Source organism: Sminthopsis crassicaudata, chromosome 1, assembly GCF_048593235.1.
Source record: "Sminthopsis crassicaudata isolate SCR6 chromosome 1, ASM4859323v1, whole genome shotgun sequence".
In the NCBI taxonomy this organism is placed as follows: domain Eukaryota; kingdom Metazoa; phylum Chordata; class Mammalia; order Dasyuromorphia; family Dasyuridae; genus Sminthopsis; species Sminthopsis crassicaudata.
The window spans coordinates 365,801,683-365,829,437 of NC_133617.1; the positions used below are offsets into that span (position 1 = coordinate 365,801,683).

At 34.5% G+C, this 27,755-nt stretch overlaps 1 protein-coding gene and 1 long non-coding RNA gene across 10 annotated transcripts in view; one reads left to right on the plus strand and one right to left on the minus strand.

Annotated features, from left to right (window-relative positions):
* SETBP1 (SET binding protein 1) overlaps positions 1 to 27,755 on the plus strand; it is a 468,541-nt gene that overhangs the window by 244,895 nt on the left and 195,891 nt on the right. For all 9 annotated transcript variants that reach the window (XM_074279242.1, XM_074279248.1, XM_074279246.1 and 6 more), the window contains one exon: positions 14,117 to 14,227. In XM_074279242.1, coding sequence (XP_074135343.1) covers positions 14,117 to 14,227 — 111 coding nt within the window. The remainder of the gene's footprint in view (positions 1 to 14,116; positions 14,228 to 27,755) is intronic.
* The window catches only part of LOC141549608 (uncharacterized), an 89,002-nt gene that overhangs the window by 20,550 nt on the left and 40,697 nt on the right, over positions 1 to 27,755 (minus strand). The window contains exons 5-7 of the long non-coding RNA XR_012484397.1: positions 25,700 to 25,804; positions 25,440 to 25,560; positions 24,149 to 24,173 (exon numbers count right to left, since the gene is read on the minus strand). This is a non-coding gene — a long non-coding RNA (uncharacterized LOC141549608). The remainder of the gene's footprint in view (positions 1 to 24,148; positions 24,174 to 25,439; positions 25,561 to 25,699; positions 25,805 to 27,755) is intronic.

A 27,755-nucleotide genomic window follows, 5' to 3' on the forward strand; every position in this document is an offset into this window, starting at 1 on the left:
ACTAAGTTTTGAAGGTTAGGAAAGATTTGATTAGGCAAATATCTATAAATGGGGCAGTTCAGAAGAGAGGAGGAACTTCATGAATAAAAGCAGTGTCTTGAAGTGTTATTTTCCCCCTTTAAACAGGAACAGAGATATCCTGGTTATTATCTCTCTTGGGGTTGAGTCTCAGACAGAATTTCCAATGCCCTTTGTTACCAAACTGGGACATGGCATGGTGTTGGATCTGACAGTAGGCTAAAACCCAGGGGAGATTCAGAGACAAAATCTGTTTTCTCCAAGGTCTCAGTCTTTTAAAAGGCAATTGTAATATGTGGACACAAAATCACATTCCCTCAGAGTTACAAGGGACCTTAGAGACTTTCTGGTCCAATCAATACCTGAACAAAATCTACTTTACAACATGCTCAGCAAGTGGCCACTCAGTTTCTTGAAAAACTCCATTGAGAAGGAACGTCCTATCCTTTGATAGGACGTCCTATTTCACCATTGGACAGTTCTGATTGTTAGGACAAATTTCCTTACATCAAACATAATGTTGCCTCGCTGTGCTTTCTCTGTCGCCAATCAGAATAAATATAATCTTTCTTGAACAAAGCCCCTCAAATAATTTGCAGGTAGTGATTGTGCTCCCTCACTTCCAATGGTTTCTACTTTTCAAACTATGTAACTACAGTTTCTTCTACACATATTCATATAGTTTCACCTTAAAAGCATCTTGCCATTCTAATCACCTTCTAGCATTCTGGGTTATCAGTATTAATTCTACAATGTGGCACCAAGAGCTGAGCACTTAATGGGTTCTAAACACCTAATGGGTTCAGATGGATTCCAGGCAGAGGACCATTTCTCTCATCCTAGATGCAAAGCTGCTTCCAATGTTGTCTGAAATCACTTGTTTTGGTGTTGCCATATTGCACTGTTGACTCATGTTGACTTTACTGCCTGCTAAAATCCTCCATCATTCAGAGACTTCAGAAGACAACCTTTCTTTATATATAATAAACGATAACCTGAACTTTGCCAGGCTCCCAGAGAAAGTGTTCTTTGTGTTATTGTTTTCTTAAACATTCCACAACAACAACAACAACAACAACAACAACAAAATGATCCAGGAGATTTCTACTGAGCATTTATGAAGCTTACTTGAAAGAAAAAGATCATCTGGCAATTTAAAAAATAAATTTTATTGATATTTTTTTCTTTATGTTACCTATATTTTCAAGTTTACTTTCCCATCTTCAAAAGATAGTTGCTTATAACAGAGAATAGCAAGGTGGGGGGGGGAGACAGTTCAACAAATCTAACATATCAGAAAACCTTGACACTATATGAAGTTTTCTGTAGCCATTTCTGTAGCCTCTGCAAAGGACTCTGTAAGTGTTGGGGGTGGAAGTGCCCTCTCATATCTCTTCTTTGTGGATAAATTTGGTCATTGTAATTTCACAGCATTCAGTTTTGATAATTTTGTTCATATTGATCTTCAAGTTTGTATTACAGTCATGGTATATATATTATACACAGTATTACAGAAGCATACTACCACATATATAGCTTTTTCGTGATTGTTTCTATGATCAAACTAGTGTCTTTATAGGAAGACGATCTTCCTACACATATAGTTTCAAACTGGTATATCAGGCATTCAAGTCCTCTCTTTTAGTTTGCATGGGGATCAGTGAGCTTTGAAATCAAATGATGAGGTTATCATATGAACCAAAAAGTGGTAAGGTGAGCTGCATTTGAGGAATGAAATGATGTGGAATATAGTGCTGATGATGAAGATTTAAAATTAGATCAATTCAAACTTCATCACCCTTAATGTTAGTAGTAGCAGTGAAGAAATTGGTTGATGTTATTTTCATTTTAGGAAGGAAAGTATACTTGTGAGTCTAAATTCTCTGCCAGCCTCCATATAAAATAATTACAATTTCAGAAACTAAAAACAAAAAAAAATTGTGTGTGTGTGCATGTATCCCATAACAAGGAATATTTTTTTTCATAAGGTATCCTGTAATCTTTGACATGTTCACTGGATTTAGGTGCTAGAAAAATAGAGGCAGCCAACTGAAATATATCCATTGAGTGTCTTTTGTATGCACAGTATTGTACAATAGACCACTTCCTAGTTGAAAAGTGATTTTGACTTATAAGAGAAAGAATAGGGGAGAAAATCAAACCTCATCTTCATTAAAAGAAAATTGAGGTGGCAGAAAGTGTCTATAATTGTAATGACACACAGTGACATGTGGCTATCATGTGGCTATTTTATCAAAGCTACAAGGGATGTCAGATAAGAAAATCTTGAGTTGTCCCTAAGTAAAAGACGGCCAGGAGCTACCATGGTTCATTAGCTGATGCTATTCAATAAGTCAGCTTCCGCTGCTTCAGCTCATATTTAGGACTGATTTTTCTAGATCTATATTGCCATGGATGTTGTTCCTAGATATGCCTTTAGTATACACACCTTCTTTTGTAAGTTCATGGAAATATGTATGGTGGATTTAATCTTTTTCCTCTGGGGTGATTCCAACTTAGTAGTGAATTTCTTAAAGAATGCTTAGAAGTCACCTATTCTCTTCGATCTTCTTCTCCAAGAGCATTCATGTCATTTTTTTTTTTAACATGGAGGAGCATTTAAAACTCTTAAAAACTCAGTTCCTATCAAGTAGGTCCATAATTTCATATATTACACTTTGGCACCAACCTGCTTATCCAATTTTTGGTGGTCATTGCACCAGGGATATTTAAAACCACAAGTGTGATTTTGCTGCAGTTGATTTATAATTAACAGCTTTCTCTTAAGGAAACCATACTTTCACTGGGAAGTAATGTAATCATTTAGTACTCACCCTGGCAATATTTTTATTAGATATATTTTATTAGTGCTGGCATTTACTCATGGAAAGAGAAATTCTGCAGGTGTTTCCTAAGAGAGTCTGGCACTTGAACGGAGTATCCTCAATCATAACAAGTTCTCCTGGGATTAAAAAACATCTTGAGACACCATTGTAGACGTATTTTCATCTCCCAATGTGCACTAACCATCCAATTAACTTCTTATTGTACGTGTGGGTATAATGTACAATCTTAGAGCTCCAGAAACTTGTAGTCTTCTCAAGGATACAAATTATAAACATGTGAAACGTTTTAATAACATTTTGATACAATTTCTGATGTGGCCAGCAGCTGTCTCTCATCAAAAGCAGAGTTTGACTGAGGAGGGTTACAACACTGGACTATATTCACCTTAATCTCAATCTTAGCCCCACCTCATTGTACTGCTAAAAGTATTTTAAAGTGTACTGCTAAAAGTGATTGAAAGGTGGAAGTCCAGCCCTAAAGCACCAGGTAACTTTCACAGGTTTTTAATCAGACAAGTAATGTTTTCCTTCATATTCCAACATTTCATTTAATATGTTGTCCATTTGTTGGCAGGTTTAGCTGAAAACAATTAAGTGAACTATCTTAACATGTGCAATAATGCCATCCTCTTCCCTCCTCTATTACCCTGAGCCCAAACTGTAAAAGTACAACCAATTTCTCATCTAAATACCAGCTCTCCACTAACTAACTTCACATTTCCATGCCAGAGGCCACCTGTTCCCTTTATTACATTTCATTACAAAAACTTTTATCAAGCAGAAAGACCTTGTGGAAGCTACTCATTGCTAATGGTCAGTGTCTTGCCTGAGCTTTTTTGCCTCTGTAATCACAAAGCAATGCATTGCAAGGTCCTATTGTTTGATACTGTGATGTTCAAACCTTCTATTCTACCAGAGTCTTTTTAAGTCTTGGAACCCATCCACATATTTATGTTGTAAGGAAAGGGACAGTGAACTGCAAGTCAAAAGACTGTTTTCCCAGCTCTGCCATGGACAATCTGTGTGATCTTGGGCAAGTAACCATCATAGTTTTCTCTTATATAAATTTATGATTGTGGTTTCAATAAATCTTCAATCTTCAAAAAAAACTCAAATACACATGCTTCATATATCAGCATTATCTAAGATATCTTGCATTATATTTTTTGTTTATTTTGCAATGTATTTCCCAACTACATCTTAATCTGGTTTAGTTATCTTAGATAATGTTGCAGGTTACATACAGCCTCCAGAACAGAAAATGAGTTGACAAAGACCTCTGAGACCATCTAGTCTAATCCTTTAGTTTCACAGATGAAGAAATTGAGATCCCAAAAAGATGAAGTGCTTTGCCCAAGGCCACATTAGGTATAGGATTGCAAAGCCAAGATTTTAATCAAGTTCTTCATATTCCAAATAAACCATACAGACTGCTTTAAGTTTCTTTCCTATTCTAGAATTCTGTGACCTTATACTTTTATAAATCATCTAATCCTTACTAATCTTTTTGTTTATCTATCAGAATTTGAATTTGTCCATTTTATATATATATATATATATTACCAATAAGTCTGTGTATTGAGTACTATTTTCTCCTTTATAGACTTTTGCAAAAGTCATTCTTAATGAAAAGGATATTTTTCAAATCTGATCATTGTAAATGTATTCTGAAGTTTCTGAAGCATGACAAGATCATAGGCAGATTTGCAGAAACATGAGAATGGATTAATGCAAATTTTAAAAGTTGTAGGGAAAGATTTGTCCCAATAGAATAGCCAGTTTCAAAATCTCCCTTTATTAAGGTCAGGAGAAACCTTCACCTCACCCTGGGAAGCCAGATGGCTAGATTACCTTCAGGAGCCTGAAGAGCATGTTCTACTCCCTTTTGCTTTGGTCAGCAGTATCTCATGCCCTACGTCATGTTAAAGGAGTCTCACACCTCAAATGAGTACTTTCTTTGTATCCTCTAATGCCATCTGCCTTCTTGCAGAAAGAAATCCCCCAACTACCTTTCTGGTCTTGTTTAACACTCCTCTCCTTCATGAATTCTGTTTGTGAGCCGTACTGTTGTCTTTCAGCTCTGCATTCACACAAACCATTTTTCTCCATGTCTAGAATATTGCAACATCTTTTTCTTTTTCTCATTCTTGCCTGAAACTTTATATAGATATCTATATCTATATCAATATCAATCCCTCTCTCTATATATATGTTTATGTATATATATGTATGTATATATATATATGTATGTGTATATATATGTATGTATATACATATATATGTACATATATATACATATATATATGCATTATTTCTCTCTTTAGTGGAATTATAACTTATTTCAGGCCAAGTGCAATTTGGTTGCACTTTTTACTTGTTTTATTGTGTCTGACTCTTTGTGTTCCCATTCAGGGTTTTTTTTTTGACAGAAATACTAGAATTACTTGCCATTTCTTTATCCAGCTTATTTTACAGATGAGGAAACTGAGGTAAACAGTTTAACTGATTTACCCAGGACCAAATAGCTAGTAAGTATCTGAGGCTGTATTTGAACTCAAGGAAAATCAGTCTTCCTGGTATGCTACTTGATTGAAAATAGGAAGTACTTAATAAATTTTTCTTCATCTCATTTCCATTGATTTGAATCAATAAATGTCAGGAGGACCTTACAATGAGTCCAATTAAGTCCAAGCTTAACAGCTTGCCAGACCTGGAAAAAAATTCCTTCTAGCCATCTGCTTGCTTGGGCTTAGAGACTGTATTGCTTTGAAAAGTCTGCAAACACCCTCCACTACAAATTTTCTGATGCTTCCCTGATAATAGGAGGTGTTTTAATTTGTGTGGGTACATGAGTGTGTATATGTGTGCATGTATGTGTCTGTGTGTCTGTGTTTGTGTACATTAACCCTTATATGTAGTTTTTCCCTTATACCTTCCACAAACTCATAAAATGTACAAAAGCCAAATTTTGAGAAGATGCCCAAGGCTATGTGGGATCAGAGTAATTTTTTAATATACTTATTTTTACCTGGATATCAAACTTTTAAAGGCCCCACAGCCTTCTACAGCCCAGACTTACCTTGGAAAAAGTAACACCTGCCATTACTCATAACCAGTCATATAATAAAAACTAAACAAGGCCCAGTGAAGTCATAGCAGAGCACAGACTTCCAATCAACCTTTCAAGACAGTTTGGCTAAATCATTGCACTTCCCAAAAGAATTATAATAATTCTTTTCTTTCTCCCATTATACTTTGTTAGTGTTATAACATAGGGTCATGAGATCTTAGGTTTAGAATAAGAAAAGTACTTAAAGAACATCTCATTCTTATTTTATAGATGAGTAAACAGAAATCCCAAATATTTAACTGAATTGCAAAATCAAACAAGTAGTTAGTAAGAGAATTGGAATTCAAACTCCTCTGTCATCTGACTTCTAATCCAGTGATCTTTCCACTATACCATTAGTAAGGGAATTGAAGGGAAGCTCAAACTGGTCACATCTTCCATATAGTATTGATTCCAAGATGTTTAATAATACTTTAAAATAGTGGAAAAGGTGAAATTAAGTTGATAAAGCTTTGAAAAGAGAAAGCTTAGGGTGAATTCTGATGCTATTTTGATTTATCTTGTTTTAAGGTTGTTGTTTTTTTCCTTCTTTATTTAACATTTTGACACTTAATTCACATAAAGGGTAGTTATGAGGTTGTGGGACTGATACTTTGAAAAATCTCTCAAAATTCATGCCATCAACTGAGTGTTTCTACCTCTAAACAATTTATTATAAGAGGCAGTGATGCTCAAAACTAGTTTGAAATTACTCTTTAGAAATTGCCTTGGCTGGTCAAAAAAATCAGTTTTGATACTTAATAGTTGCCTCATGTTTTGATGTAAAATATATCTAATTCACCAGGTTAATCTCCAAATAGTTATTATAATTATTATTTTAAGTCACACCTCCATATTTACAAATGTAATATAATTCAGTACTATCTGAATCACCAAACAACACATTGTTATACAAGGCAAAAGAGACAATAATAATAGAAAGGAAGAACATAAACTCATTTGAATTGGAAGAGATTTCAGATACTTTAATTCACTCTGTACCTGACTATTTATAGATATCTTCTCTACAACTTATATAGAAACTGGTCATTCATCTTCTTCTTGAGTGTGCCCAGTGAGATGGAAACTCCTGTCCCCAAAGGCAGCCCATACTTTTGGACAGCCTTAACTGTAGAAAATGTTTTTCTTGTGTCAAGTCAAAATCTGCCTCTCTATAATTCAGTCAACCATTGTTTCTAGTTCTGATCTCTGGGGCAAAGCAGAAACAAAATGGATCTCTCTAACACAAGTACTAATAGCTATAATGTCCCTACTAGGCTTTTTGTTGTTGCTGTTGTTTTTTCCCCAGCCTATATATCCTCAGTTGCTTCAGCTAATATTCCTATTTAATCTCTGGTCACTTGAGGACTTGCTTCCAGATATGTCTTAATTTGTCCGTGACATAGTTGTCCTAAATTGAGTATAGTGCTTAGATAATATCTGCCCAGAGCAGAATACAATGAAATAGTTAGCTTCTTCCTTCTACAGATTTTCTTCTGTTAATGTTCCTCATCACATAATTGACTCCTTAGCTTTCAGCCCCAAAAAAATCCCTTTTTTTTTTTTTTTTGCTTAAAGTCTTATCTAGCCTTGCCTCTTATACTATACATATAGTTTATTTATTTTCGAGACTCAAGCATAGAACTTGATTTTTTTTTTCTTCTTAAATATCATTTTTCTAGATTTTCTAGATGAGAGACAACATGGCATAATGGATAGAGAACTCAGAGCCAGTAAAGTCTGGATTCAAATCTTACCTCTGACTTCCTGTGTCACCCTGGGCAAGTGCCCTAGGCAACTTTTTAAGACTATAAATTGCTGAGAATATGCCAGTGTTCTTTAGGAGAGAGATTTTTTTTTTTTAATCTGGGAATTCCCTATATCATTGAAATCTAAGTTTCAGTCTATATCCTTTATTAAGATGTAGTCATTGACATTTTGGGGGATACTGGTTCTGTTGTCTTAACTATTTTACACATATCATCCAGAAACTGGGATCAGTCATTCATGCCTTAAACTAAAATTAATATGTTCTGAAGGTGACACTTTCAATTTCAACTTTTTACCATACTGATCTTTTCTGATTAAAAGACTTCTTTGAATTTATTTCACTCACCCTTATGTCATAGTTATTTGTGTATGTGTGTATATGTATATGTATGTGTGTATATATATATGTATGTATATATGTATGTGTAGGTATGTATGTATATATATGTATATGTATGTATGTGTAAATATATATATGTGTGTGTGTATATATATGTATATATATATATATCTTTCCCTTCTTGAGTTTTCAGAATCCTTGATAACAAGTCTCATGCTTTATATTCCTCTTATATCTGCCACAGGTTTGAGTCCAAGGAATTTGCTCCATAAGTAATTGGATTATCAAAATAAATAAAAATTGTTTGCAAATAAGATTATCTATTTTCTGGGAAAACACCAGAGAGTTTAATTGTATATGTCTAATTGTGTAATTTTTATTTGTTTTTGGGAACCCTTTAAGGAAAGCTAGGTCACTCAATGGATGAATTGCTGAACTTGGTTTTATGAAGACCTGAGTTCTAATTCTATCTTGGATTCTTATTAGTGGCATGAATTTTAGGCAAGTCAGTTAACTTCTTAACTTCAGATTTCTCATTCATCAAATGAAGATAATAATAGTACTGGTTCTTGTGCAGATTAAATGAGATAATAGATGTAAAACACTGTGAATCTTCAATTGCTAGTTATTGTCAGCATTTTTATTGTCATTATAAAAAGCATTCCTAGAGTAATGCTTTGATGCCTAACTTTCCATTTCTTAGTGTTAAATACCTAAGTATATAAATTTAATTACTGAATTCCCAGTCTATCATTCTCTTATACTTAAAAGAAATGCTTTGCCTTTAAGGTAAAAACTCAGGGATTTCTTGACTTCTTCCTTTTCATCTAGTGCATGAATCAATCAATCTGCATTTAAAAAAAAAAAATCATACAACCATCTATATCCTAGGCAGCATGCTAGGTGTTGAAATACAAATTCAAGAAATGAAATTCCTATTCAGAGGGGAGTAGTTTGAATATTCATATGGGTAAAACACAAGTCCAGTGATTAATCAGTTAGGAAAAACAATGGAAAAAGAGATTAGTATTATGAAATGATTGAAGCCCTTCTGAGTAGTGAGCCTATCTTAGAGTTTTTCTTCCTTTTTTCTCAGATTTTATAAATTAACTTCTTCACATTGAACTCCTGTTCATTCCCATTGCCAGCTCTTTGAAAGTGATACAAGGGGTGAGGTTGAGGATCTTCTGGGTCCAGGTTTGATAAGCCTTAAAAGTCAAACTAACATCCACAGTTAAAAAACCAGTGCCAGTTCTCATGAATTCTAATTTCAACTGCTAGAGGAATACTACTATGTGGATAAGAAAAGCTGTTAGATGAAGAAGAATGAGAAAAAATACTTAGCCTGAGCTCAGATCCTTTCTGAATTTCATAAACATAAATGTAGTAAGTTTCTTGATTTGGGATAAGAATAAGAATCCTAAAATGGGATAGGAATAAAAATCCTTCAAATGCCTACTGTTATAGGACCAGAAATTTCCAAATAGTTTTGGGGACAAATGTTGTCACTCAATAAATATTGGTTGATCAAATGCAATGGAATAAATTCTAGGGATGTTTTTGTTCTAGGATTAATCTTGTCTGTTCTCTCCTTTATATAGTTACATATACCCCAAACCAAATATGTCATAGCATCAAAATGGAGCTTATTCTTGCTCCATACCAGTTTGACTTGCCTTTGTGAAAGTATCAGCACCATTCTGGATTTGAATATCACTCATCTCTCTGTTATAAAGAGAAACACGAACCCTTTTTCTCCAGCTGAAGCTGAGAAATATAGAGCTTTGAGTGACATCTGAACACCAACCATCCACAATTATTACAGCATGAGGACCAATAGATTCCTGCTGTTATCTTGAAACTCTGGCAGGGGGGAGGAAGCAGAGAGTTTAAAAAAAAAAAAAAAAGGATAAAAAAAATCTTAGTCCACAGAGACAATCCATTTCATTCCTGATAAACTCCAGAAGAAAAGAACAATCAGCCCAATGAGAACTGAACAAATTAAATGACTGAGTATTATTTCAAAAGGGGAGCACACAGGCAGCAACAGAAATTTCCCATCAGCTGTAATAACGCCAATTACTTTGCCAATTGCAGATTCCATCGTGATGTTTTTAGCCCAATCAGGCTTCGGACCCTTGCCGGGGCCTGATGGGTTTTGTTTACTCAGAATGTTCATTTGCAGTGAGTCTCTAGCACCAAAAGGTTTAAAGCTGCAAGTGTTCTCTCTTCTCTGTGTTCATTTACAGCCACTGGGAGATTATCAATGGAGGGTTGAGAAGGAGGGGGGAAATAAGAAGTCTGCTAGGACTAAATTCTCTATTCAACTTAAGTTCCCCTGGTGATTTTAAATAGCAAGATACACAGCTTAGTGGTTCTTATTGAGCATGGCATTCCCTCAGAAAACCTCTCCATAGATTAAATAGCCATCAATAAATATATATTTCTGATGACCGACAAGGATTCTTGGCATGTGTGTGAATTGCACAACTCACTATTAAATAGCAATCATGAACATTTAGCTCTGGGAAGTCAGAGCCCGCCAAGAGTTCATTAAGTCTTAAATACTGATAAATGGGGTAGAGATGAAATGAGAAGGGGAAGATGATACAGATTTTCTACTTTGGGTTGAGTGTCAAGCAACTGGTTCACTTCAGAAATGTTACATGCTGTAAGCAGGGGAAAGGAAACTTCACTCCCCGCCCCATCTCCAACATACATCTTGGCAGATGAAATTAAATGCATAAAATTTAATCTTTCTTGGAAATTTTGCAAGAGCATCATTTGCTGTTTATATTTGGTGGCATGGAAATTAATGGGTGTGTTGCTCTATCCACTTTGGGAAAGAGCTGTGATTTATCTCTCCCTAATTGAGGAAGGGAGCTAATCATGAACATTTAAGAAGTAGCCTCTTTTTGACTGACAGCTTAGATGTAAACTGTATCTTGGCTCCTTCAAGCAAGAAGAACCTGAATGATGATTTAAGAAAAGGGATGGTCATATTCTTTCTCTTCTTCATCACCACCCCATGTATCCCAGAGTTTTAGTACATGTTTATTTCTCTTGCCTCCTTCCTTTTTACCACTTCCATCTTCAGTGCGGGTTGTCCTGTTGCAGAAGTTTCTGCTCTTGCTGCAGAAAAGTCACTTGATCTCCATAACTATTCAGGTTTTATGGCCCATGCTGAATTTTACCTCCACCAGTGCTTGCCTTCTGAGCCCTATTCTGGGTTCCCTTGCCTCTAAGGTCTGGGCTGTCTGGCAGGACTTTCATTCACACTGATTTACACTGCACAGCTGGGTATGTCCTGCTCTTCATCTGACATCTGACAGTTCCCGTTTAGAGAGAGCCCAGATGAGACTGGCAGGAAGGGATAGAAGGGAATATCAGATTGTTAATGGCAAGGCTCAACTTGTGGCAGGACTTAGTGTATAGAAGCTCTGATAAAGTACAGATAATGTTTGCCAGGATATATTTTCCTCCTCTCTCTCCCCAACTTTAAAAGAGATACTAAAGCCCATTTTATTTTGATACTATTCCTTCTTCTATTGGCAACTTTTCTGATTATATGTTAGATTCTCAGATAAATGTGTGGAGGAAATTGTCTCCTTGCAGACCACCAGAGGTTAGGAGTGGGCCTGAGGAATCTCAAAAAAATGGGAAATACCAAATTGAGATAAGGGTATCAGATAATAATGCTTTAGCTTCAGTATCACTTGCTATGTAGCAGATAGATAGTCATCCCAACTTTGTTTCTCCTTGTTATCCTGAATTGGTAAAGCTTTGCTGACCTAGATGTCAACTCAAACTTCTTCCATTTGAAAATTAATATAAAGGAGAAAGATAGCTTAACTTATGTTAGCATGAAATTCTCCAATGGGACACAGGCTTCAAAGTAAGACTTAATATTTTGAGATGGAACTTTAAAAAGGAATCCTCTAGGGCAGCTGAAGTATTTATTCTCTACTTTGTGAAATACTGTCTCTAAGACTATAAGTTAGCATTGGCCTTGCAAATAAACCTGGTCTAGTAATTCCTCCTCCCCCAACCCCTCTCAATATTATATCCCATTTAAACTACTTCCCCCAGTCACTACTATGGACTATCTCTGTGAGCAATAATAAGAGATAGTATCATATAGGGACTAGAGAACCCGTCTTAAAGTAAGGAAGATGGATTAAAATCCTGCTTCTGATAATGACTCTGTGATCAAATCAGTATTACCATTAACTCTAAAACTGCTAGTCGCAAAGCCATTGTGTTTTGATAGAGTTTCTTCATTAATTAGAGTTTTGAAATTATAGGTGTGATGCTCCCCATTCCTCCCCTCCCTAAAAAAAGGAAGCCTCTTAGGCAGCTAACCAGCATAGTGAACAGAATACTGGACTAGGAATCAGGAAATCTTGAATTCAAATCCTGCCTCAGATGGACAAATAACTTAATCTTTCTCATCCTCAGAATTCTGATCTATAAAATGATGGAAAAAATAGCATTCATTTGCCAGTGTTTTCTAGAACTTAAAATGCTATATAAATGCTAGCTATTCTTCTTAATAATTACAATTTCAATGATTTTTCTCCAAATTTAGGCCTATATTATGATTTCAATCAATAGTAATAGATCAGTCAAGAGCAGTGATTAAGGTCCTAGTAGGCATAAAGCCCACTATCAGCTTCAAGGATATTATTAGATATTGGTTTACAACAGAGCAATGCCTGCATTGGGAAAAGTTATTTTCAAATGAAAGAAATAGGATCAAGCAAAGAAAATATGGTAAGGTTCATCTAGAAAATGGATAGATAGGTAGGCAAGTCTAATTTAATGGTGCCAAGAAATAGAAATGCTTCTGTTATTTTTACTTGTTTGTTTGTTTTTGTTGGAGGTTATATGAGGATGTGGGGTAGAGTAGAGGATATGAAGTGGAGAGGGATGCATGGATCAAGAATTTCTGAATCACCTTGTCAGAAAAGTGTCAGTGGGGAGAAGTTACAGGAAGATGGATTTCATTAGCTCATGAAAAATTTTCTTAATTATCAGAGGTTTCCAGAGTAGGAATGAGGTCTTATCATAGATACTGAGCTCCCCTCATTGGAAGAGGCTTGAGAAGGGAGTAGATGACTACCTGTCCAAGATCTGATAAAGATTTGTAGGATGAGGTAGGCAGTTAGCTTTGGTTGAACTGTAATGTACTTTCAAGCTTTAAGAGTCTTTGAATTGGTGATTGAAATCTATATGCCAAAAGAAATGTGTGTCATATATCCCAAATCATCATGAAGCCCGAAGGGAAGGTTTGTGTTCCATAGGCTAGGGCTTGCAGTCATGTTCCCAGACGCTATACCAATAGCTACCTTTTGCTCAGTTTAGATTATGGAGCCTAAATGGAGGGTCATAGCCTAAATGAAAATAAAATCTCTGAGTATTTCTAAAATGTCCAGAATCTTGGACAGAGAGAATGATAGCTTTACAGCTTATGTTACATGAAGAATATGCTAATAAAGACAGAGGTCTCAAATGGCAAACTTTTTCCATTGTATAAGAAGAAAGTGTTACGTTTTCTTAAAACAGCTTCAAGGAAAGAGAATTCTTATAAATGTGTAACAACTTCAATACATAAGTAAATATTGATCAGAGTACTGGGTTTGAAAAAAAATTAAGAGCTCTGTACTAACGATGTACAGAGCTTAGTTTGTTGGATTTGAGGAGTTGGGCTGAAAGTCAGGAAGCATAGATATACTTAGCCTCTAGTTAACCTGTATAACTCTGAGTAAGTCACTTTAACCCTCTGAACTTCAGTTTCCTTATCTTTAAGATGAGAGGCTGATACCAAATGATAAAGTCCTAAAGTCCTTTCCTTTTGTGTGTGGACATTAATGTCACAGCTGATCCCATGAACGTATCAGAATGGTAGAGAAAGTATGTATGTTTTTGTGTGTCTATATGTATCCATATAGAAGAGGGAGAGGGGGCTCATTGTTAGCAAATATTTATAATTGTTGATTTCAGAGCCTAATCATGTTATACCTCATGTTTAAGGTTAAAGACAAGCTCAGCATGGTTGAGCCAGAAGGAATTGGCCGAGCTCCATGTATTGGGTCAAGAATTGGATGTCCTCAGAGAAAATGTCCGTCCTGCAAGAAGAATTCGGTAGGTTGCTTTATAAGAATTGTCCTGTCACTTTGATTCCTAGTAGAATTCTGATCTAATTTTGTTATTTGATTTCCTCTGCTTGATTTTAAACTCCAAGAAAGTGGTTATATAGCTTACTCATTTTTACATTTCTTCTAACACCTTGCAAAAAACATTGTCTATATAATAAGCCTTTTATCAATGTTTGTTAAATTCATTGAGAGTCCAGGAAGACCCACTAGCTATCCAACCTGAGTTTGAATAAATTTCCTTTTAATGCACAAAAAAAGTGTGTTTTTATTGTCTCTAGTGAGTTTTAGTTCATATTACTATAGTGTCTACCAGTTTTCCTCTATTTATCTTTTTTTTTCTCAAGGAAGAAAAAAAAAAAACCCCACTGCTTCCACCAAGTACAAAGTTCCCAGTCCTGAGACATTGTATGTTCCCCAAGAAATTATATCCTATAAATTGAGGGGCTTGTAGATATATTTAATCACTGATTAGACATATTCTTCTGAGACCATGCATGAGACCAAGGAGACACTTCCAGTGATAGATATCCCAAATATATTGTTAGCAGCATGAGCCTTGACAAATTTCTATTTTATGTTTGTTTGTTTGCTTTTGTTTATTAGAGAAGATTTGGGTCCCTTTGCCAATTCACTACTATAAAATACACCAGTTAAGAATTGATTAATTCACAATGTTAGGATGTATTATTAAAATGGCCAATGTCATGTGATCTATCCCCCTGGATGCAAGTTAAGTATATTCTGTCCAAAAGTTACAGGAGGTTCTAACTCATCAAATCTGAAATGTAAACCACTTGGTGGGTACCTTCTGAAATTCTGGTTCAGTTGAGTGGACCGAAGCCTTTATATAAGACCCTTAGAACTAATCCTTCTATCATGATTTAGCTGGAGATTTGCCTTCCAGCAAACCTTATAAATTCATTCTATTGAATCTATGCCAAAATTGTTCTTATTTGGAACAAACTAAAAAGTTCTACATCAGATAAAAAGCTATGTGTCTTTTTAAAGACTTTTTAAAAATTGTCATAATCAGCTTGTTTATTTCTCCAGACTTAGCTTATCTGCTCAAGTCCTAATGTTCTTCTATTATATTTATCCGGTTTTGATGGAAAAAGGTTGGGGAGGAAGGGAGAACTAATGTGAGTGGTGACTGTCATTGACATGACCACTGAAGATTAATAATGTTGATGGTGTTGACAGTTTTCCCAGTGGCTCAGAGCATGGTTACTGATTGAGAGAAAACCATAAAGAGACCCAAAGAAAAGGGGCTAAGAAAGACAGCTAGGGGAGAATTGACAGTTAGTCCCCTCAAGAGTGTCAAATCAGCTGATATTAGTTTGAAGTCATTCTTGTTTAAAGCCAGATGGATGTCTTGATTTATCAGTTTTTCTGAACCCATGAACACCTGTTCTTTCCTTACCAGTTAGCAAGCCATAGTATAGGGTGATATTATCTCTTTTCTTTGATACTCCCTCAGAATCTGCAGTTTCCATATAGGCTATACTTGACATTTTCCCCATCTATAGCCTTTAATTCCTCAATTCAAAAGGAAGCTTGGGAGGTGAGTTAATTTATTTTGCCTTCAGGATCTGACATTGACTTTGTCCACCTGTATCCCTCCTTCTATCCCTTTGCATTGATCTAAAAACTGAGCTTCTTCCCTAATCAACTGTGTTGGCCTTTTCCCTGAGCATAACAGCTTTCATATTTCATTTAGCTCTTGAAAACAGAATTGAATATCTTTGATGTGTTTAGGATCTGTTTTTGTCTGAATTTAGCTCCAATGATATCAAACAGGCCATCACAGATTTAAGAAAAATAAAATTTCCTGCCAAACTATTTGTGGAAGAATCAAATGTGGAGGTCCATTCCAATTTTAAAATTCTGTGATCTGTGTTCTATGCTTGAATTTAATGTACTTGAATTTATTGCCTTTCTTCAAGCTTCAGGTCCCAAACAAACAGAACACAAAGACAAACTATTTAACCTCATAGCTATAAATGTGTGAATTCATAATTAGAAATCCAGAAAACACTCTTTTATTAATTCTGAAAAGTTGAGCTTTGATTATTTGAGCAAGTCTATCTGTACTATCATTTATGTCAACTCTAGTTGCTCAGGTAGACTTCAAGGGTCACAGCCCCATCAATAATGCAAGGTAGGTGGCAACAATACTTTGATGTTTGGAGAAACAAGCCTCCCCAATATAAACTTAGCCAATCTTTCCCCCTAGAAGACACTGAAATTGTAGAATGACATTTGACAGATTTCAACATTGTAGTATCAGAAGCTTTCCTGATGTATTGAGATTAGACCTTTGATGTGAAAAATAAGACAAAAGATCTTTAAAGTGTGTGTATGCCTGTTTGTGTGTGTGTATCTGTGTGCACACACGCTTGCATGAGTAAAACAGAAAATGGAAAAAAGGTCCCAGTAAAATTGTTGATGACAATTTATTGGCACTTATAGACTGAAGATACATGTAGATTCCTTAGCTGCTCTTAAACTTTTGCCTATAAGATCCCATCTAAGAATGAAAGACTTCCTTGAGGAAGTGTCCTTTCCATTTGACAGAGATTTTCTGAAATTGATAGATTTTTTTTTATTTCCTATCTCTTATTATACTAGCAAATCCTCATTTGAAAAATAAGAAAGAGGAAGATAGGGATAAAATAGATTCCATTCTTGATGCCATTATTGATGACACAATATTTATCTATATGCCCTTCAGTTTAGAGTTTAAGAATGATATCCAATGGTCTTAAAAGGTCATGACATTTTTTTTTTCCCTTGGGAGTGGTAGGTTCTTAAGTTCTTGAAAAGGGAGTATTCAAATGTATTTTGAAGGTCTTGGTAAATCTACCAGTTCATCAGCATGGTTATTTGTTTCTCATTTTTATTTCAAAGAATCCCATGCACATCCTTTGACTGCAATTAGAGAAAGTTATAGCAAAAAGTAACCATTACCTGGCTATCTTACACATCTGTAGTACTTTATAGTTACAAAGCCCTTTCACACATGGCCTCATTTGATCCCTGTGAGATAGTCAGGGAAGATGGTAATATTCCCAATTGGCAGATGAAGAAACCAAGAGTCAGAAAGAAGTGACTTCCCCAAGAAAGTGATAAAATGGAAATTAAAACTCCTGTCTGCTGGTCTGCTATTCTTTCTACTTATATCCCACAGATCTCAGTGTGTTTGTTAAAGATATAGAGACACTTCAGAAGCACTTGCTGAAAAGCCAGCTGATAATCATCTGAAATATTACAGGATCATAGATAATGTATTTTTTTTGGTGAAATGAAGAGGAAAACTGGACTAAGGAGAAACACTCTATGTTTTAGTAAAAAATTAAACCTGGGAGTAAAAAATTATATGCCACAATTTTTCTCCTTTTTGTGGAATAATACTTATAACTTTTATGACTACAAATAAAAATAGAATTAAAATGATTTAAATTGTAAAATAAAACCAAACTGAAAGGCTTAAAAATAGTTATAGGCATATCACTGCTGCTAAAAATATATCAAGTAGCAGTAGCCCTTCCCACTTTCTTTGAGTTTTAGATAATCAATTTCGTGGAGGCATTTTGGGGGAAGGGAGACATGGAACAAGTTTACTAAGCATCTACTAATTGCCAGCACTGTGCTAAATATTTTATAAACATTATCTTGTTTTTTATTATAAATTTTTATTTACAAAATATATGCATGGCACATTGACCATTACAAAATCTTCTGTTCCAACTTTTCCCCTCCTTCCCCCCCACCCTCTCCCCTAGATGGCATGTTAAATATGTTAAAATATATGTTAAACACAATATATGTATACATATCCATACAGTTATTTTGCTGCACAAGAAAAATTGGACTTAGAAATAAAGTAAAAATTACCTGAAAAGATCAAAAATGCAAGCGGACAAAAACAAGACTGGAAATGCTATGTTGTGGTTCACACTCATTTCCCATAATTCTTTCTCTGGGTGTAGCTGGTTTTCTTTATTATTGAACAAATGGAACTGATTTTGTTCATTTCATTGTTGAAGAGAGCCATGTCCATCACAATTGATCATCATGTAGTATAAACATTATCTTATTTGATACAAATTTGGGTAAAACAAATAAGATTCATAAATTTTGAATGAACGCCTACTAGGTGTAAAGCACTGTCATGGTGGGGTGTATAAAGATTTATAAGACCTTATCTCTGTCTTCAAAGAGTTTAAAGTGAAGTAGGAGAAATTAAATAACAGCAAATAATAGATTCAGGATAATGATAGAAAATATTTTTTCTTAGCAAATGCCAAAAGAATTGCCCCTTGGAGTTGGAATACCTGGGTTTAACTTGTCCTTTCATTAACCTAAGTTTTCTCATCTATAAAGTAGAGCATACCATCCTATCTCCCTAAGACCTTTGTTGTAATGATTAAAGAAGAGAATGAATATGAAAAATACTTAGCTATTATAAAATGATATGAAGGAGTAGAAGTAGTGATGGTAGATTCATTGTCATGTGAATTATATGGACTATCATTGCTAGAGTTCAAAGGATGGGAGAAAACAGATTGTAGTCATCAAAAAAAAAAAAGAGTTTGCACAATAGTTTGAAAATTGAGCTGTACCTTGAAGGTCGTCATGATTTGGACAGAGAGAACATTCTAAATGGCAGACTGATGTAAAGACAAAGAGGCCATAATGTTCCAGACATGTTTGGAAATAATGTTCATCATCATATTACAGCTTGAGGCATCTGCTGAGATCTGATCAAACCAGAATGGTAAAGTTCCAGGTCTGGAGTCACAGAACCTTGAATTTGATGAACACTTCTGACTACTAACTTTCTAATCACTTGATCTTCTGGGACCTCAGTTTTCTCAGCTGTAAAATAAGGGGTTGGTTGAAAAGATCTCTGAAGTCTCTTCCCAGCTATAGATCTATGATAGTGAACCCCTCAAGTGGCATATTCAGAAATTGAAGCTCAGAAAATGGTGTGACTTACCCAAGTTTGTATAACTGGGAAAGTCATTAACTTCCCTCCCTGGTCCTCAATTTCTTTAGCCACAAAATGAGATTGGAATAGGTAGTCTCTTAGGGTCTTTCCAACTCTAGATTTATGATCCTGTGAGCATGCAATCTTCCTCCCCCATTCTGTGCATCATTGTCTGAATAGCATACAGGGTGAATCCTATTATCATCAAAGGTGTGGTATTTCAAGTTGTATAATGGGATTTTCTAATGTCATCTGAAGACAGTATTTTTGCAGAGGCAAAATTAAGGTTGTTTAGGGGCAGACAAAGAAAAATGAGTAGAAAGATAACTGGGTGGGTAGCTCATGGAGAAAAGAAAATCTGATTTATTACTGAGGAAAAAAAAGGCTTGAGATTTGAATGATCTTAATTGTCTTTGGACAGAGATCAGAGCTATAAACTATTGTTCAGTTCTACTATTTACTTCTTTTGCCCATCCAGACATATTCAAAGCACATTTTTGTTTCCTGATTACCCAGTGATCAGTGTTGGATGGGGTCATGAGGTTCTTTTTTGTTATCTTTAAGACATCTCATTTCAAATCATATTATGATTTCAAATTCTAGGGATAAGAAGAATGAAAGATGATTTTTTAAAATACTTGAAAGTTTTTGGAATTTTTCATTCTCTGTCCTAACTCTCCTCCAAAGGAATTGAAATGACATAGTGGATGGAACAGTGTGCTTAGATCAGTTCTGATTTTAAAGCTTTCCTCAGAAACATCCTAGCTTTATGAACTTGAGCCTTTATTGAGCCTGTTTCCTCATGTGTAAAAAGTGGGAATTGAATTGAATAGCCTCTGAGGTCCCTTCTAACTCATATTTATGATCCTATTATATATAGATTTGTCACTCATCTCAGATTTTAAAAACTGAAGTTTAATGTTTAATTGAGAAAGAACCCACTCTGCTCCAAATTGAGGAGAAATATCTAACAATAAGCCCAAATGTCTCATGAAATGAATCCCAGATAATCTTTTTACATTCAAACATTTTGACAGTTTTTAGGAGTTCAAGATCGGGTATGTACTTTATACAGAAACAGAATTATCTCCAAATTGTTCATTTGCCACTTAAAGGGCTAAAAGAAATGGGGGGAAATAACAGGAAGAACAAAAATTAAAACCTCAAAAGGTATTCAAGGTAGATAAGAGGATGCCCAGTTGGTAGGTCCAACCAGAACTACTTTTAACTGTATGATTCATGATGATAGATCCATCAATGGAAAGAGGGCATTTAGGAGAAAGGGTATATTTTGGAGAGAAGATGGAAAGTTCAATTTTGAGCATGTTGGATTTGAAGTCTCTGTAGGACCTTCAGATAAAGATATTTACGAGGTAGTTGGAAAGAGAATTGTATATGTTCTTGAATACAAAGATGCCAGTGAACAAAGACACTGTCAAATAATTCAGTGGATATAGTTTAATAAATAGAGATAATGCTACAGAAAATACATTATCATTTGCTCTCCAGCTGAAGCCTAAGTTGGATCGCTGATCCCTTCCATCTGACTTGTGACTGATACATACTGGGTATGTTGGTGGCTCTTGCTATTAGAATATAAGCATCTTGAAAGCAGAGACTTGCCTTTTAATCATAGCAATTCACACATAGTTAAGTGCTTAATAAATGATTTTCATTCATGAATATATAAATCTTTCCCCTGCCTAGCTGCTCTGGTTAAGCATGAGGTAGAGAATTGTAAGAAGTGAAACAAGGACTGAAACATCATAGGTGAAATACTTACTTGGATTTTTCTAGTCAGAATGAAAGTGACTTATGTAGGATCACAGAGATACTTCAAGATATAGACTAGAACCCAGAGCTCCTGACCTTTAGACCACTTTCCACTATACCATGCTTTTTTCCTATCCGAAGTAGGTGTGATGACTTTCAAAGCTCAAGAACACCTTTTCCAAATCCCTGCATATCTATCTATAAGCTGATCCTTTCAGTTACACAATTACTATGGGGAATACCTAGAACTTTAAAGGCCTTGCTTTTGATCTATATTACTCATGGAGATATCAGACTAGGAAATTTGGAGTAAATAGCCTAGGGAGTACAAGGATGATTAAGAAATGGGATTAAAATTAAGAACTTTATTCAAATGTGGATGCACTTTCATCTGGTGTTTTTCATAATTCCACATAATACTATGCTGGCCAACTCTTTAAATGCCTGTGTCAGTATGGAACTTTGGCATTAAATTTGCCTTTTTTCCTCGTGAGAGGTTTGGCAAAAATGATTCATTACAGTTGCACATTTTCTTGTGGAAAGAGGGGATGTGACTATTTGCTAAATTTCTTTTAGCTTTTAAAGACTTTCTCCCTGAGGGCAACTGCTGACCTCAATTGTATATCAAGAATTGAAACAGAAATTAATAGGCTTGGACCTTGTTTAGATTCAAGAATCTCAAGTTCTCCATATGGGAGAAATATCTGAGGCCATGTGATCCTGACTATATGTAAATAAGAATCCTTTCTACATCATCACCATCATCATCATCATCATCATCATTTCTGTAGTATTTATTATGTGCCATGCACTATGCTAAGCACTTTATCATTATCTCATTTCACCATACATCTTACTCAATATGCAATCATCTTTCCTTTCTTAAAGATCTATTCTGATCATGAGCTCAAATATAAGAGAATACTTAATTTTTTTTCCTAACCCTCTGTTTAACAGGATTACTAAATATGAACCTAGTGACTAATTTGTGTTTAGCAAAATTTTCTCTCAATCCCAAATTTAAAAATAACTTGTAAAGGAAAAAAGAAAGAAAAGTAGATGCAAACTTGAAAGAAAGAAAATTCTTCAGCAAGAGCTCCATATATGCTAGAAGAGATAATAAAATAGGCACACCTACAGAAAGACAAAAGAGGATCAGCCTGAGTCAAGAATTTCCATCCTGTGATAGAATTCTTGTTGTGACCATTGTTCAATCACCTAGCCTTTTAGCAACTAGCAAAGAGTGTATATTCCCAAAGTTATTGATCTATCTGCAGTCTATTTGTTGATGGTGGTTCTTCTTTTTTTTGTCCCTAAATCACACATATACCCATATACACATACACAAATCAGATATAATTTCTGTATTCTACATATTTCTCTTGTCTATTGACAGTTTCCTTATATACATATATATATGTACATATATATATATATATAAAACCACAGATCCTGACTAAAAGGAAAAGAGGGAAGTATGTTTGCTATACTTTTAATATATACATAGAATTTCATTGGCTGGTTTCATAAAAACTTATATAGACTATAGAATGGCAGATATTAATCCTTGATTATTCCTTTAGTCATCTTATTATTATCAAGCTTTTCCTCATGGTTTTATTTCTTAAGTCATATAAATTTTAGGTCCATATAAAAATATATCCCCAAGATAATAGCATTTATAAACTGTAATACATTATAGAAATATATTATTATTTTGGCTGCCATTTCTATCATGCTTCTAAAAAAGTATTTTTTAATTCCCAGATGTTTAAAATGAAGAAAGTGAGAGCCAGTAACATATCATAGATATGATATGAGTTAGAAAGGATTTTAGAAATATCAAGTCCAGCCCTTTCATTTTGAGGAAACAGACACAGAAATGTTGAATAATATCTAACAAGTATCTGGAATGGAATTCGAACTTGGGTCTTCCTGACTTAAAGTCCTGTTCCCTATCCATCATCCCACTCTGCCTCTCAAGTAATTAATGGAATTAGCAAGTGTCAGAATGAGTATGTAAACCCTGATTGAGTCTTAATTCAGTGCTTTATCTATACCCACAGCTATCCCTTTGAGGAACATTAATGGATAACCTCCATTTAGAACAGAAGACACTTTTTTTGATTCAGTTCATTGGTGAAAATTTGACTGAAAAACCACATTTCTAATGTATGTTATGTGGTGGAAAGCCTGTTACATAAGTTCTTGAGAATCCTAAAAAAAATCCAAGACCAGAATATACCAAACATCAGCTCATTTTGAACAAATGGTTTGAAGCATAACTAATCCATCCAAGATGGTGGATTCCATTCCTTTCCCTCTGAGCTATAAGCACTTGTCTGCAAACACATTTTTGTGATCCCTGGTGATCAGACCACACTGCTGTTCATAACCAGAGGTGGCCTGTTATTCCTGCTGTTTTACCATTGTTATCCTCATTCTCAGCCTCATTTTTTAACATCTGCTTTATACTTTTTATGACATGTTCTCATGTATTTTACGTATCTTTCATTCTTGCATTGTTCAATTAACAGGCATTTGTTTTCTGTCCCTTCTACCTTCCATATAAAAAAATAGAAGAAAACCACAAACTTTGTAACAAATACAGTTAATCAACTAACATAGACAAGTAAAACACTTTGGTTATTCGGCATCTGGAACCCATCACCTCTGTGTCAGGAGGTGGGAAGCATGCTTCATCATCTGTGCTCTGGAATCCTGTTTGGTCATTAGATTGATAAGAATTCTTAAATCTTGTTATTGTATACATTGTATTCCTGGTTCTGTTTACTTTCCTCTCTATCGATTCATACAAGTGTGCTTTGGTTTTTTAGATGTTATTCCATTTGATCTTCATGACCTATATTGTTCATAGATAACATGCTGCTACTTCAAATTATCTGTTAGAGTAAATTGAGATACAGAGAATCTAAATGACTTAATATCACAAAGTTAGTGGCTGAAAACATTTCCTTCATAAAGCATTAGTCTCTTATCCCCTTTTAATGAATGAGGGACTGACTTCTAGTTAAAGGTAACTTAGAGGAAGTGAGGCAATTTGTGTTAGGCTGCAATGCAGAAGTACCTAAATTCAAATTCAACCTCAGATACTTATTGTGTGACCTAGGGGAGATGACTTACCTCCTAGCTGCCTCTGTTTCCTCAACTGTAAGGTAAAATGACAATCAATTAAGATAATATCTGTAAATTGTAAAGCACTTAATAAATATTTATTTTCCCCTCCCCACTCATCATCATTTGGTAAATAGAGATCTTCTAGTACAATGAAAAAAACTTTTAAAAAACTTTTTAGGTCAAAATATTGTTTTCTTAAAATGAAAAACTATATTAGTTTATGACTTGCTTTAACCAAAAAGGAGAAAACCAATATAACAACAAAAAAGAAACACTACTCCCATTATATTCTGTGTATTATGAAATATTTTGATACACTGTATGGGTTGGTAACATGCAGTCAGAGCAGTTTCTTTACTAGAAACTGCATCTCAGGCGACAAAAAGATTCTTTCAGGTATGAGCACCAAGATATTATTTGGTATTTCACAGTCTGACCCTAAAGCATTCCAGAGGACCAGTGCAGCATCTTGCTTGAGGTCAAGTTGCAAATTCGAAGACCTTTGAGAAGAGTAATTGATATGCTACTTACCATAATGGTAGGAAGAAAAAAAAAGTTTTTCCATAACTTTTCTTTCCACTACTTACCTACAAAGGTATTGTAACTCTAACAGTGAAACATATAAAAATCCTCCACTTTTACTTTTAGAGTTTTCAAGGACTGCAACCAATAAAAATTTGGGTTTCTCTGCTTATATTATCTTTCAATGTTATTTTTATTTATTGGAGGGTTGATTTTTGGTCAAAACTTAAAACTTTTTGGCCTAGAATTTAAATTCCCACCTTATGATGGTATTCCTTCTACAAATCTCTGTTAGGTGATTACCTTGCCTCTGCTTGAGGTGAGAAATAAGACCCTACTCTTAAGGGATTCTCATTATTAAGCAATTTTAAGTTCTTACTTACTGAAAACTATATTATATAATATGTATTTGTTATGTATTGTTCTTATTTCAAATTTTGTTATTGGTTTTTAACTTTTAAGATCCACTATTCACCAGGATTAGTGATCTCATTATCTTACTTATATCTTTGCCTAAATAGTCAAACTACTGACTCATCTGATTAAGTTTTTGCCTCCCTCTCAGTCATTTCTTGGCCCATGGTATGTAGTGTGTTAGTGGGTCAGGCTATTTATGGTACATTATCCTTGCTATGTTATCTACACAGTGCCTTTTCACATGATAAACTATCTCCAATCCATCCTTTTTTTAACTACTTTAGTAGAGCTCTTCATTTGTCATACATCCCCCCTCCCCATTTTTTTTTTTGCTCATTGTCCTCTGTATTATATTTACCTGCTCATGTTTCATTGTGAACCAGTATTGTGTTGATGTACAGAAATTGTAGGCAACGTCTTGAAGTTAAATATTTCTTCTCCAAATTTTATGGTCATCATCTCATTGATCATGGATGCAGCTAAAATGAAGTCAGAAAAAAAAAATGTGTCTTCTTGTATATCCTTTATCCAGCTTGTCATCTTGTAAAAATTGGTGATTATGCTTCACATATTACACTAACCCCAATTCCCAAGCCATCAATATGGACAGTGTCTTACCTGTAATGTTAGCATCCACTTTATTTATATCAAATCGTGTCTTTAAGCTCTTAATTCCCAATATCCTTTGTAGCTTTTACAACTTTTCATGAAGCTGAGGAATATCTGCAAAAACAAACATACAAATAAATAAATAAGAAACAATTAGTTTCTAAGAGTAGGTATATAAAATATTGCTATCACTTATGTTTCCATTTTTCCAAAAACCTTCAAAATAGCAATGAACAACAATTTGTGAGAGGATCATAGGAGTATAGCCCTAGAGCTGGAAGGGGACCTCAAAGGCTAATTAATCCAACCCTTTCATTCATACGAGATTCAACAAGGTTAAATGACTTGCTCAAAACTACAGAGGTCCTAAGTATCAGAGGCAAATTTGATTTTTCACCTTTGTAAGATTTTTTGACTTGGTGTAATTTTATAAATTACTTGACTTAGCTCTGTAGTTGATATGAACATTTGCCAAATTCATTCTACTGTTATATAATGAATTCTTCTGTTATGTTATGTAATTGCTGACATTATTTCTACTCAGATACCTTTTTGTGCTCATAGTACTTGGAAACTTGACAACCTCTATATTTTTCTTAATGTTCTTGGACTTAATTAACATTAGTACTACTTTCTCTTATCTATCCAATAGAGAAAACTGCTTGCATTATAATGACTTACAGAAATCTCTAAAGCAATATTTTTCTACCCAAACTCATTAAAGGGAGTTTTTCCTACCAATAAAGTCAGAAGTACAATGAAATAATAATAATGATAATTGTTTTCTTCAAACATAGCCATTTCATTGTTGTAGATACTCCATCCATTTATGCTCATTGTGATAAAACATCATATGATTGTAGCAACTTATTTTTGGTCATTGTTGTTACTAGGATAACAACATCAACAATGCTAATAACCCAGAAGATTGTCTTCTGGTGATTAGACTCTCCAAACTTTGCTGAATTGGTCTCCAAACAACAAATATGGAGGCTCTCCATAGGCATATATTTGAAGCCTTTGCAGGTTGGAAAGTGACATTGGAGAGAGTGTTGATGAAATCCGGAATATGCGTTCAAATCTTGTCTCAGTTATGTATTAATTATTTGGCCTTTGGCAAGTCAGTTAAACTTTTTTTTAACATCAGTTTCCCCTTTCTGTAAAATAACAGCAGTTGGACTTAATGGCCTCTAAGGTCCCTTCAAGCCCTAACTGAACATTCTTCTGACTGTTTAAAAAATGACCTTAAGAACACATCTGGGTTCAAGTCTCAACTTTGGCATGTAATGATTGTACTACTCTGGACATGTAATTTACCTTCTTAGTGTTTTAGGCAGAGAAATTTCTGACCTGCTCTGGGTAGTGGGAGTTTCTGCCTTTAGAAGTTCCCTATATTAATTAAATCAATACCTGTTCCTATGTGCTGCCATTTTGCTGGCAAAACTTAAAAAAACCCACAAAAAAACCCAAGAACACTTCCATGCTAAGATAAGGCTTTAGAGTTAGATTTTATTTGCAATAGAATTACATTATACTTAATGTTGAGATATATATGAAGCCACAGATTATGACCAAACTATATACACAGAAGCAGTGACTTTAAATTTAAATTTTATTTGTTTTTAATCTCTGAAACAACACAAACATACTTTAAGAAGTTATATGTAAAGATAGACATATGTATTAAATGTGTATACTAGTTTAAAACATAATTGAAGATGATTTTTTCACTATTTTTTCTGTACTTGAAATTTCATATTAACTGTTATAGCTAGAAGAGATCCATATACCAGTTTCTTACTGTGGATTTTATTATTACCAAAATGGCTTGTTTTTAACAACCATTTGAACAGCAATTAAATGTAGAATGTTTAAACATGAGTTTTTTCCAACTAATAAACATTTTAAAATAACTCATTTGGCAATTCATTTAAAGACATTACTGTTCCAAAAATTAACTGGTTTTATGTTCAGATGCTAAATGTTTATCTTCAAACATCAAGAAAGCTTTATGGATTTTAATTTGACAAAATATCTCAATGAACAACATGTTGTAGCTTTGGTA